General features: G+C 46.5%; 1 protein-coding gene across 1 annotated transcript in view; it reads left to right on the top strand.

Moving 5' to 3' along the window:
• AKAP6 (A-kinase anchoring protein 6) overlaps positions 1-14,011 on the top strand; it is a 1,117,075-nt gene that overhangs the window by 1,023,467 nt on the left and 79,597 nt on the right. Inside the window, exon 10 of the mRNA XM_069638465.1 lies at positions 13,553-13,699. Within this exon, the coding sequence (XP_069494566.1) occupies positions 13,553-13,699 (147 nt within the window). The remainder of the gene's footprint in view (positions 1-13,552; positions 13,700-14,011) is intronic.

Genomic DNA, 14,011 nt, shown 5'->3' with positions numbered 1-14,011 from the left:
CAATACCTATGTATATGAGAGTCCTAGATGAGCAATACCTATGTATATGAGAGTGCCAGATGAGGAATACTTGTGTATATGAGAGTGCGAGATGAACACTACCTGTGTATATGAGAGTGCTAGATGAGCAATACCCGTGTATATGAGGGTCCTAGATGAGCGATACCTGTGTATATGAGAGTGCTAGATGAGCAATACCTGTGTATATGAGAGTGCTAGATGAGCAATACCCGTGTATATGAGGGTCCTAGATGAGCAATACCTGTGTATATGAGAGTGCTAGATGAGCGATACCTGTGTATATGAGAGTGCTAGATGAGCAATACCCATGTATATGAGGGTCCTAGATGAGCGATACATGTGTATATGAGAGTGCTAGATAACCAATACCTATGTATATGAGAGTGCTAGATGAGGAATACCTGTGTATATGAGTGCTAGATGAACAATACCTGTGTATATGAGAGTGCTAGATGAGGAATACCTGTGTATATGAGAGTTCTAGATGAACAATACCTGTGTATATGAGAGTGCTAGATGAGCAATACCTGTGTATATGAGAGTGCTAGATGAGCAATACCCGTGTATATGATGGTCCTAGATGAGCGATACCTGTGTATATGAGAGGCTAGATGAGCAATACCTGTGTATATGAGAGTGCTAGATGAGCAATACCTGTGTATACGAGAGTGCTAGATGAGCAATACCCGTGTATATGAGGGTCCTAGATGAGCGATACATGTGTATATGAGAGTGCTAGATAACCAATACCTATGTATATGAGAGGGCTAGATGAGGAATACCTGTGTATATGAGAGTGCTAGATGAACAGTACCTGTGTATATGAGAGTGCTAGATGAGCAATACCTGTGTATATGAGAGTGCTAGATGAGCACTACCCGTGTATATGATGGTCCTAGGTGAGCAATACCTGTGTATATGAGATTGCTAGATGAGCAATATCTGTGTATATGAGGGTCCGAGATGAACAATACCTGTGTATATGATAGTGCTAGATGAGCAATACCCGTGTATATGAGGGTCCTAGATGAGCGATACCTGTGTATATGAGAGTGCTAGATGAGCAATACCTGTGTATATGAGAGTGCTAGATGAGCAATACCCGTGTATATGAGGGTCCTAGATGAGCAATACCTGTGTATATGAGAGTGCTAGATGAGCGATACCTGTGTATATGAGAGTGCTAGATGAGCAATACCCATGTATATGAGGGTCCTAGATGAGCGATACATGTGTATATGAGAGTGCTAGATAACCAATACCTATGTATATGAGAGTGCTAGATGAGGAATACCTGTGTATATGAGAGTGCTAGATGAACAATACCTGTGTATATGAGAGTGCTAGATGAGGAATACCTGTGTATATGAGAGTGCTAGATGAACAATACCTGTGTATATGAGAGTGCTAGATGAGCAATACCTGTGTATATGAGAGTGCTAGATGAGCAATACCCGTGTATATGATGGTCCTAGATGAGCGATGCCTGTGTATATGAGAGGCTAGATGAGCAATACCTGTGTATATGAGAGTGCTAGATGAGCAATACCTGTGTATATGAGAGTGCTAGATGAGCAATACCCGTGTATATGAGGGTCCTAGATGAGCGATACATGTGTATATGAGAGTGCTAGATAACCAATACCTATGTATATGAGAGGGCTAGATGAGGAATACCTGTGTATATGAGAGTGCTAGATGAACAATACCTGTGTATATGAGAGTGCTAGATGAGCAATACCTGTGTATATGAGAGTGCTAGATGAGCACTACCCGTGTATATGATGGTCCTAGGTGAGCGATACCTGTGTATATGAGAGTGCTAGATGAGCAATACCTGTGTATATGAGATTGCTAGATGAGCAATATCTGTGTATATGAGGGTCCGAGATGAACAATACCTGTGTATATGAGAGTGCTAGATGAGCAATACCTGTGTATATGAGAGTGCTAGTGAGCAATACCCATGTATATGAGGGTCCTAGATAACCAATAGCTATGTATTTGAGAGTGCTAGATGAGGAATACATGTGTATATGAGAGTGCTAGATGAACAATACATGTGTATATGAGAGTGCTAGATGAGCAATACCTGTGTATTTGAGAGTGCTAGATGAGCAATACCCGTGTATATGATGGTCCTAGATGAGCGACACCTGTGTATATGAGAGGCTAGATGAGCAATACCTGTGTATATGAGAGTGCTAGATGAGCAATACCTGTGTATATGAGAGTGCTAGATGAGCAATACCCGTGTATATGAGGGTCCTAGATGAACGATACATGTGTTTATGAGAGTTGTAGATAACCAATACCTATGTATATGAGAGGGCTAGATGAGGAATACCTGTGTATATGAGAGTGCTAGATGAACAATACCTGTGTATATGAGAGTGCTAGATGAGGAATACCTGTGTATATGAGAGTGCTAGATGAACAATACCTGTGTATATGAGAGTGCTAGATGAGAAATACCTGTGTATATGGGAGTGCTAGATGAGCAATACCCGTGTATATGATGGTCCTAGATGAGCGATACCTGTGTATATGAGAGGCTAGATGAGCAATACCTGTGTATATGAGAGTGCTAGATGAGCAATACCTGTGTATATGAGAGTGGTAGATGAGCAATACCCGTGTATATGAGGGTCCTAGATGAGCGATACATGTGTATATGAGAGTGCTAGATAACCAATACCTATGTATATGAGAGGGCTAGATGAGGAATACCTGTGTATATGAGAGTGCTAGATGAACAATACCTGTGTATATGAGAGTGCTAGATGAGCAATACCTGTGTATATGAGAGTGCTAGATGAGCAATACCCATGTATATGATGGTCCTAGGTGAGCGATACCTGTGTATATGAGAGTGCTAGATGAGCGATACCTGTGTATATGAGATTGCTAGATGAGCAATATCTGTGTATATGAGGGTCCGAGATGAACAATACCTGTGTATATGAGAGTGCTAGATGAGCAATACCTGTGTATATGAGAGTGCTAGTGAGCAATACCCATGTATATGAGGGTCCTAGATAACCAATAGCTATGTATTTGAGAGTGCTAGATGAGGAATACCTGTGTATATGAGAGTGCTAGATGAACAATACCTGTGTATATGAGAGTGCTAGATGAGCAATACCTGTGTATATGAGAGTGCTAGATGAGCAATACCTGTGTATATGATGGTCCTAGATGAGCAATACCTGTGTATATGAGAGGCTAGATGAGCAATACCTGTGTATATGAGAGTGCTAGATGAGCAATACCCGTGTATATGAGGGTCCTAGATGAGCGATACATGTGTTTATGAGAGTGCTAGATAACCAATACCTATGTATATGAGAGGGCTAGATGAGGAATACCTGTGTATATGAGAGTGCTAGATGTACAATACCTGTGTATATGAGAGTGCTAGATGAGCAATACCTGTGTATATGAGAGTGCTAGATGAGCAATACCCGTGTATATGATGGTCCTAGGTGAGCGATACCTGTGTATATGAGAGTGATAGATGAGCAATACCTGTGTATATGAGATTGCTAGATGAGCAATATCTGTGTATATGAGGGTCCGAGATGAAAATACCTGCGTATATGAGAGTGCTAGTGAGCAATACCCATGTATATGAGGGTCCTAGATAACCAATAGCTATGTATTTGAGAGTGCTAGATGAGGAATACCTGTGTATATGAGAGTGCTAGATGAACAATACCTGTGTATATGAGAGTGCTAGATGAGCAATACCTGTGTATATGAGAGTGCTAAATGTCTAACAGCCACTGATCTGAGAGTCATAGATCTGATCTTGTAACTATCCAGCAGAGGGAGGGATTCTAGGATTTTCGTGCTGCAATAGACCAACAAAGGTGCACACATTTCCGCTAATTAGTCCAGGCCTAGCAGTAGTCTGACAGCACAATGCAGAATAGAGCTTGTGATGTTCATGTTATTCTTGAATTGATGGCATTAATTTGCGTGTTTGCTAATGAGCGCATTAGCAATGCCCCCTTGACGGGCTTACGCGGCTCATGGCTGACGAGCAGCGTAATGTCCTCCATTTTTCCGGGCGCTCTGTGCACTTGGGTGATGATACAAGAAGTCTGGATGCAGCCTGGAGAGAGAGCTGCTAACAGACACCTTCATTGTCCCACCTGGGGCAAGTATTGCCAACTGCATGCCTTGGGGCATTCTGGCATCTCGTTTGGAAGCCTAGGCAAGCGGACCACCACTGTGCCCTGGCACGCTGCTTCTGCCACTCAATGTAGTACTTGTCATGGACATTTGTAATATCAGCCGACATGCGATGCACCCTTTGCTGCCGTGTGAGGTCCTTCGTCTCGGACCCCCAAGGGCACATTTATTTATCTCGCTCTCAGGCTCATGGAGCCTTTCTACTCTCTCCACGGCTACACATAGACCGCGGTGCCTATGAGCATGGCGCGAGGGCTACTCAACGTGTGGCATCAGCCACGGTCCTGCAGAGCAAGCGCTGGATGCCGCCCACCGCACGGTGAGGTGTGGTGGCACAGGCTTCATCCCCACGGCATTGCTCATGCAGAGGTTGGCAGCTGCTGGAGATGCCAGTAGACGGTGGCATTATGCGTTTTGGCATGGCTCAATATGAAAGTGGCATCCGGCTATCAGATCTCCCTTTCTGAAACCAAATTACCTGCATTCTTTTTTGTTGAAAATAAAAATAAACTCAGGCTTTTCCACCCTTTTAATGGCTTCCCGCCACATGCAGGGAATGTTTTAAGGGCCTTTCTGAAAACGAGGTGTTTTTGGCAGTGGTCGAAGTGTACGAAAAGAAGTAGTGGAACTATGTTCCCTGCTGGCCTGCACCCACTCCCCACAAACCCCATCAACACGTCCCCTCCCACACACATTACACCCCCCCCCCCCAAACACTTGCACCCGCTGTTTAAGGGAACGTTCAGTGCAGTGCCCTGAAAGTGCAAGCCTCAACTTCTTCCTACACTTTTATTTTAAAACAAACCCATTCCGGAACGGTTTCTTTTTAAAATAAAAATATAGGAGCTGTAAAAGGTAATTTTAAAAAGTAGAGGAGCACCGCTCCCGCTCACTTCGACCACTGGTTTTTGGTGGTCTGAGGTCTGGGGAAGGTGAGTTCTATAATCCAGCTTTCAGAGCTGAGGACTGGGTACCACTCACTTGTTTCTTCCAGAAGTATATTGCCATCAGCAGGGCTGGTACTTAGTGTCACCTGTAGGAACTTAGGGCCCAGACCCAAGAAAAGCTTTAGGTGCGGCATATTTCGCCCAGTGCTCGTGTAGAGGCCGATGTAGAGGTTTTAAGCATTGGTCGAAGTGTACGAAAACAAGTAGTGGGCCTATGTTCCCTGCTGGCCTGCACCCACTCCCCACAAACCCCATTGCACGCCCCCTCCCACGCGCAATACAAACCCCCAAACACATGCACCTGCTGTTTTAGAGAATGTTCATTGCAGTGCACAGAAGTGCAAGATTCAACTTATTCCTACAATTTTATTTTAAAACAAAACCATTGCAGAACAGTTTATTTAAAAAAAAATAAAAGTATAGGAACAGTGAAACTTAAAAATAAAAAGTATAGGAGCACCGCTGCCGACCGCTCCCGCCCACTTCCACCACTGATTTTAAGACATCCGGGATATGGTCTCCGTGGTGTTCTGTGAGGAATCAGTCAGTTGGCGATGTTCTGAACTCTCTGCACTCTTTCTGTTGGATAGACAGGTTCCCGAGGTATTGGTAATGCGATCTGAACTCTCTGCATCCTTTCAGTTACGTAGTTGGATTCCCTGGGTATTGGCCATGCGTTCGGAACTCTCTGCAGTCTTTCTGTTGCGTAGGCGGCTCTCCCGGGTATTGGCCATGCATTCTAAACTCTCTGCAGTCTTTATGTCGGGTAGGTGGGTTTTCTGGGTATTGGTCATGCATTCTGAACTCTCTGAAGTCTTTCTGTTGGGTAGGGGGTTTCCTGGGTATTGGCCATGGCTTGTAAAACTCTTTGTAGTCTTTCAATTAGTTAGGAGGGATCCCTGCATATTAGGCATTAGTTTTGAACTCTCTGCAGTCTTTCTGTTACGTAGTTGGGTTCCCCGGGTATTGGCCATGTGTTCTGATCTCTCTGCAGTCTTTTTGTTTCGTAGGCGATTCCCCTGGGTACTGGCCATGCATTCTAAACTCTCTGTAGTCTTTCTGTTGCGTGGGCGGTTCTCCCCGGTATTGGCCATGCATTCTAAACTCTCTGCAGTCTTTCTGTGCATAGGCGGTTCTCCCCGGTATTGGCCATGCATTCTAAACTCTCCGCAGTCTTTCTGTTGCATAGGCGGTTCCCCTGGGTATTGGCCATGCGTTCGGAACTCTCTGCAGTCTTTCTGTTGCGTGGGCGGTTCTCCCCGGTATTGGCCATGCATTCTAAACTCTCTGCAGTCTTTCTGTTGCATAGGCGGTTATCCCCGGTATTGGCCATGCATTCTAAACTCTCTGTCGTCTTTCTGTTGCGTAGGCGGTTCCCCTGGATATTGGCCATGCATTCCAAATTCTCTACAGTCTTTCTGTTGCATAGGCGGTTCCCTTGAGTATTGGCCATGCATTCTAAACTCTATGCAGTCTTTCTGTTGCGTAGGCGGTTCCCCTGGGTATTGGCCATGCATTCTGAACTCTCTGCAGTCTTTATGTCGGCTAGGCGGTTCTCCCGGGTATTGGCCATGCATTCTGAACTCTCTGCAGTCTTTCTGTTGCATAGGCGGTTCTCCCGGGTATTGGCCATGCATTCTGAACTCTCTGAAGTCGTTCTGTTGCTTAGACAGTTCTCCCGGGTATTGGCCATGCATTCTGAACTCTCTGAAGTCTTTCTGTTGCGTAGACGGTTCTCCTGGGTATTGGCCATGCATTCTAAACTCTCTGCACTCTTTCTGTTGCATAGGCGGTTCTCCCGGGTATTTGCCATGTGTTCTGATCTCTCTGCAGTCTTTCTGTTGCATAGGCGGTTCTCCCGGTTATTGGCCATGCATTCTAAACTCTCTGCAGTCTTTATGTTGCCTAGGCGGTTCCCCTGATTATTGGTCATGCATTCTGAACTCTCTGCAGCCTTTCTGTTGCGTAGGCGGTTCTCCCGGGTATTGGCCATGCATTCTAAACTCTCTGAAGTCTTTCTGTTGGATAGGGGGGTTTCCTGGGTATTGGCCATGGGTTGTCAACTCTTTGCAGTCTTTCAATTAGGTAGGAGGGATCCCTGCATATTAGCCATTCAATTTGAACTCTCTGCAGTCTTTCTGAGGCCTTCCTGAGGCCTTCAAGTCACGCTCACATTTCTTAAGAGGATACATTTACCCACTGAGCTATCTTACGGTTTGCTTCTGTTGTAACCCGGAAACGCATTGGTTGGAGCGTCACTGAGGAGTCCAAGAAGTCTTTCTCAGAAATGACGGCGGGCATGTGTTAACAGTTGGTGTAATGCCCAGCAAGGAACAATGTATCAGCGCCCTAATATTTGCCAGTAATGTGAAAGCCCCTTTACTGAGAATGAACACCCCTTTAGTAGCCTGTTCTGTGGGAAGATACCCAGTCAGGAGGGTCTACCACCACGTGTTAGCCGCTGACCCTTCACAGAGGAGAAATATACATTTACAAATTTGTCTGGCCTCACTCACAAGGACAGCACAGCACTGAAATGCTAGGCAATGTGCGCTGGATGGAATGGCAGTGATGTAAAGCTTGTGTCATTCATGGAACGTCACTGTGCATCTTTGGAGAGAGCGTTCCACCAGTGGCAGTTAGAGAAGAGCTGAGCTGAGTGCAGCCTGGGTGGTGGGCGCCGGTTCTCCTGGCCTTACCTTATGACATCCACTGCACTTCCTGTGTCCTTGTCCTAGCCTGTACTTCGGGTGAATAAACACCCACAACCCACATTGCAACTCAGTGGTCTCCTTCCTGACTCCTGTCCGCGTCCATGCAACTACACCGCTAGGACCGAACATAATACAATTCTCCTCTGAACAAGAGTACCATCAGCAACCTGAGACACATGTTTCGGCCTCGTTGGGCCTCATCAGTGAGGTGTGATGAGGTGCTGTGACTCTCTCGGCAAAGAGAGAAATGCCACGGTTCCTTTGAAAGGCTGCCTGCCTCAAGTGTGAGTTCCAGTGAAAGGACCCCTTCAAATTCTTGGTTCTGTTTCAATGCAGGATGTTGCGGGAGCGGGTGACTGGCGATCCTCTGGGACTGGAACCAGGAGCCAGGTCTGGGTTCCCTGTGGGACAGTAGCCACGACCACCAGGTGCGATTAACTCCCACCTCCCATCACTTGGGAAGCCTTCTGCTCGGGGGGTCCCAGAAAATGCCACCCAAAAATGGAAAAACGGTTGAGCTGCTTCAGCTCTTAAAAGCCTACTTTCAGGAAAAGATATCAGAAATTCACATCAGTGTTTACCGATTACACAGGTAGCCTCACTTCAGGTGTACCAGGAGAAATGAAGGCACACTAACTGTATAACTTACCAGCTTAACAGGATCCGCAGTGAAGGGTCATTTCCCCCAAGAGAAGCCCTCGAGGACCGGCCTCAAGACACAGGGTTCCGCCCTTAGCGAAACGCCTGATAAGCTCACAGAAAAGAGGGGTAACGCTGAGGGTTCGGGCTGGACAGGAAGACCCCCCCTCCTACCTTTATTCAAGTGATTCCTCATAAGACCCTCTCGTAAGGGCCCCAGAGGGCCACTCGCTGCAGAGGCAGCTCCTGTTAGGCCAGTGCACCTCTCCACAGCCCCAGCGTGATTCTCGCCCAGGCACATCCCCCCTGCCTGCATATCTCTCCACAGCCCACCATCCGGAAGGTAATTGGCTGTACGCCCTCTGGCATTTTATCATCCCTGTTCTAATAAAATTTCCCCTTCCAGAACATTGTTTTCCGGTCTCAGGGGTGTTTTTCAATAAGCGTGTGCAGTACTTTCTGCAGTGGGGAATGTTTAATATTTATACAATATAATAAAATTACCGAAGGCGCCGGCTAATCTAATAATGAGAAAGAAGCAGGTTCTCCACGCAGCGGCTGATGAGTGCCTGGTGCGCGCCGCACTCAGGCGCGCTATCTGGCCTGCCAGCCAGGGCCTTCCAGACAGGCCAGGAGGCTGGGGGCTGATGCAAGCGGCATGAGCTCTGTGGGAAAAGCCCACCCTGGGGTGGGCTCGCAGAAACCAGAGTCATGCAGCAGTTTCGGGTGATGGCAATTCGAGGCCCCTTTTTCCATCTTGTAATTCGAGGAAACAGCAGCCTGCACATAAAAGGAATAGACTGCACCCACTTGACCTGCCCCCTTGCCTTTATATATCACTGCTCACCTGATGGAATGGAAACTCAAGATCCTTCTAGAACGTGGTTCTAGGCCTCTCAGCACACGGATGCCGCCAAAACAATGGGCCGTTCCTTATGTCATTGTCCCTCGTTAGTGTTCATGGCCAGGCGTGGCGCCATACGATAACTTCCGGTCTTGAGCGGCGTTGGGCCTACGCACCCGGGAGGACTTCCGGTTCATCCCAGTTCGCGTGGCCTAGACGAGGGGACGAGGGGGGGGGGGGCACGGATTCTTGCCGGGCAACACTTTGAGTCCATGTCAGAGGCGCTCGCCCAGTTAGATCCCCGGGGGAGCAAGTATGGCCAAAGCCAGTGCAGACATGCCAACATTCATCAGGCCCTGAGAGGGAGATTTCACGACTGCAATCTGGAGGAAGTATTTTTCCCATAGGATTGCATTAGAGTTATAAATATTTTAGGCGGGAGACAGTAAAAAATAGGCCGATTTTTCATTAAAAAATTGGGAGTCTCCCGCCTAAATCGGGAGGGTTGGCATGTATGCCAGTGGAATCAGGGATTTCGAGAAGTCTGCAAAAAGGGGGAAAAAACAAAGGGGGAATGGACAGTATCATTTTAGGGTGTGGCCAACTTGTTCAGCAATTACTGTCCACCTGTACATTTCTTCCGCTTTATTTTTATTCAAGTATGTATTTATCGTTCTTTTTTTTTCCACATCAGGTGCCTGGGCCAGTGGTGGAAATTGGAACAAATTCAAGCGGGGTCCCCCAAGGGGTCGGGGTGGAGTTTGGAGGTATGGGCAGAGTTCCGAGGAGGCAGAGCTGGCAGTTGGACTCCCCTCAAAGGAAATGTTCAAAATAATATTTAAAAAATGGTGCAATTTCTTTCATGCAGCTTCTTCCCAAACTCCACACTGTACATCAATTGCACTTTAAATCACTTCCAGGCAGCCAAAATGTGGTACACCCAAAATACTGTTGGTAATGCAGTGATTGTAAGTACATTAAGGGGTCCATAGACATGCTGTGCAGTAGAAGGCTATCAGGGTAGCTCAGCAGGTTGAGAGACCGTTGTTGAGATGTTATATATTCAAAACTAGTTAATCGTATCACTTTTTGCAATTCCTTATAAAAAATAACAAGTGCTATAAAATGTGTTTGACAGGGGGTGGTTTGGCTGGTCGCTTGCTTGCTTATATTCATGGTGAAGGTGGGGGTATTTCTGCCCCTGTAGTGAAAATCGAAAGTTGGCACTCACGAACCCACAATTTATTTTCCTAACAACTACTTTCAGTACAACAGAAGCATTTATTTGTGACTAACCAGTTTGACGAGCATATAACATCTTTATAAATATAACCTGTGTTAAAACACAAAGGGGCACACAAATTACAAAGTATGTGTGGAAGTCTGATTAAAAAACACATTTCAAAGAAAACTAGTAAATGCAAGCAGCATTTTTCAGTTCATTTACTTATTTATTTTGATGCTTATATAGTGCGCCTAAGCCCAAAGGCATCTGAGCGCTTTCTTGCATAGAAAAGTTACATTAGTTGCAGGGTTACATATAAGCAGAGCATAGTATAAAACAGTTCAGATGCAATAATAATTATATATACAGTATTAACATAGTAGTGTTTGCGAGGATAGGATGAATGGTCGGGTTCAGTGAGGTCAGCAGGTGGGGGAACGGGGGTTAATTAACCAGGTCTGGAGTGAAGAGGAGCAGTTTGAGTTTTCTGAATAGCCAAAAGGATTCTTGGGCTCATAGTGGAGCCGGCAGCGTGTTCCATTGTTTGCTGGCAATCGTGGGAAGCTACTGCCGCCCGCTCTTTGGAGTTTGAACCTGGGGGTAGCGAGGAGATGTAGGTAGGGAGTTCTTGTAGGTCTTGCGTGGTGTGGTATAGTGATTTTGTCTGAGAGGTAGGCGGGGGCCACCCGGTGGAGACATTGTGGGTTTCGAACGTGACGCAGTCTTTTATTGGTAGCCAATGGAGTTTTTGTCTAGTTGAGGACATTTGTGCTGGTCTAGGGATGTGAAGAGCAGCTCTGATGGTATTATTTTGTAGGACCTGAAGTTTATGGATGTTGCGTGACTTTGTGCCAGCATATAATGCATTGCAGTAGTCGAGTCGGGACAGGACGAAGGCTCTGGCCAGAGTGATGCAGCTGTCGGGTGAGAGGGATTGTCTGCATCCGTTTATGAGTTTGCAGGTATAGGTTGTAGCATTTACTCGTTCAGTAAGGGTCAGTGGCGAGTCTAAGTAAAAGCCTAGTCTTTTTACCTCGTTGGAGACTATGATAGTGTTCCCATCAATGTTGAAGGATATGAAGTCATCATTAAGTTTGGCAAGTCTGAGTTGGGATCCTATGAGGAGCAGCTCATCCTTGTTGTCGTTCAGGCACAGCCCATGATGTGCCATCCAAGTTTGAATGATGAGGTAGATGGCATTGAGAGTGGAGGAGTCAGAGTCATGGTTGCCCGTGATCGGTATGAGGATCTGGGTGTCATCTGCGTAATTAGTGTAGGTGACACCCAGGTCATCAAGTCTGTCAAAGAGCGGCTTCGTAAAGATATGGTGCAAAGTTGGGGAGACACACAATCCTTACTCCACAAGAGACAAAGCTAGGAGGTGATTCTGCTTTAGGGGAGAAGACTTGCATTGTTCTATTTGAGGGGAATGATTTGATCCATTGGGTAGCATTAGCGGAGAAATCTGCTGATAATGTTAGAAAATTACTTTTTGTTATTCTATGGAAGTGTAAAGTGCACATTTGGAAAACAATAGTGTTCCAAGCATGTAGAAAGCCTGCGTTCAACAGTGATGCTCCCCTCCCAGTGATATTCATGGTCCATTGATTCCTGTGGTGTCCCTTTCAGGCCAGAAGAAAGAAAATGGGCTGAGCGAAAAGAGACTGCAGATGTGCCAAAGACGGCCGGTGACAGGAGCACAGCGCAGATTACATCACCGAGCCCCCAGCTTCCTTCAGCGAAGCTCGGGCACGGTAAATCCTGGTCAGGGCTGAGGCAGGCCGGGTCCCGAGATCCGGCCAGACATCTGATGCCGGATCTCGGTCTCTGCAAGAGCCGGCCCATTGATCAGAGCTGGGGCTGCGAGAGAGATCCCGGGCTCACAATCTGCCTCAACCCAGGCCAGATTAAAAAAAACGTTTTGTGACCCCTTTTTGACTTGAGCTGAGGTTTTTGGCTTGTACATCTGACGCGACCCATGGTCAGTCCTGTTAGAGGCCTATGTGAAGGGTCCGGCTTTATTTTTAGTTTTAGCCATTATGTGGCTTTCGTGCCATCTATAAGCCAAAACTGTTGCAGTAGTGATAGGTGGGAAATGGCAAATGAAGCCAGGCACTCAGCATGTGGGCCTGCTTTGGGTATCTACTCACCCAATGACCACCAATGGCCATGCCAGTCCCTATACTCCTCTCCTCTCCCTACATGCCACTGTCTGCCCAAAACACCAGGATCTTTGAGCTAGCTCCATCATACTTTAACATGAAATGTTGTGATTAGTCGGGAGTTGCAGTGTTCTTTTTAATCTGTTTTCTGAGAATTCATTGTTTAGTTTCCACTGTATATGATCTCCTGGTGTAATGGAACAATGACTTCACGTGTGCCTTCAGCCACTTTCTTTATAAGCTATATGTGTTATGTGTGGGCTTGCATCTGTTCCTTGTACTGAAGTCCTGATTAAAAAAAAGCACTGGGGAAGAAAATACAGATTATAGGATTTAGCTCAGTGTTTACCAGGCACAGACATTCAAGCTTAGGTACTCGCACCATTCTATTTGATGGCCGAGCAGTGCCATTATGGAAGTGCCTGGCAAATGCCTGTCCCATGCTTACACAAAAGCCAACATTGCTTCCTTTACCAATGCTTCGTTGCCATGTGTGTGCGCAGCCACGCGGGGTACCCGAATACTGTACAGCTCCTGGGATTGCCTGTCTTACTTCATTTCAAAGTGCAGTTTCTGTGCACACTGGGGCTCAATTTGCAATTCCCTGTAAATTGCGTGGTCGGGCTGTTGCCTCTGTGCAATTTATGTCATTTGCACTGGGAGGCCTGCTCTGCTGCAGGCATGGGCAAGTCTACTTAGGCATGGGATCTGGACCTCTGCTATGCACCACTCTACTCTACTTGGAGCGTTCTCCTAGGAACCGTGCCTTCCTACTCACACACTGCCTTCTCTCTCTCACACAGAGATACAGCGTGGAGATGACCATCCGTGAGCCCAAGATCCGGGAGTTGCTGGGGAAGATTGCCGTGCTGAGCCGGAGCGGCCCCCCGCTGCCTGGTGACGTCCTGCAGCGGGTGGATCTGATCCGCGAGAAGTGGGACCTCCTCGGGGTATGCATCGCTTTTCTCACTACTCCCATCAACAGCATGTGATTGTGTTTAGGTGTATAAAGAGTGCTTTGAGTTGGGTTCAGGCCTCAGCATGCGGAAAGAAGAAAAGACCAAAGGGGAAAACCCCTGAGTATGTTATGAATGTATCATATTTAACCGAGCCACAGAGGATTGTGGTCGATATGTGATGAACGTGTTTAGCCTCTTCTCACAGGCAAACCCGCCATGTCCTCCCTTTTTAGCTGGTTTGAATCTATCCCTGATCCTTTTGGCAATCCTATATAATAAAAGGCCAGATGCATGTTTGTCTGA

Source organism: Ambystoma mexicanum, chromosome 14, assembly GCF_040938575.1.
Source record: "Ambystoma mexicanum isolate Mex_15411 chromosome 14, UKY_AmexF1_1, whole genome shotgun sequence".
Taxonomy (NCBI): Eukaryota; Metazoa; Chordata; class Amphibia; order Caudata; family Ambystomatidae; genus Ambystoma; species Ambystoma mexicanum.
The sequence above is the reverse complement of the archived record's forward strand: the minus strand, read 5'-3'. Positions and strand labels throughout refer to the sequence as shown.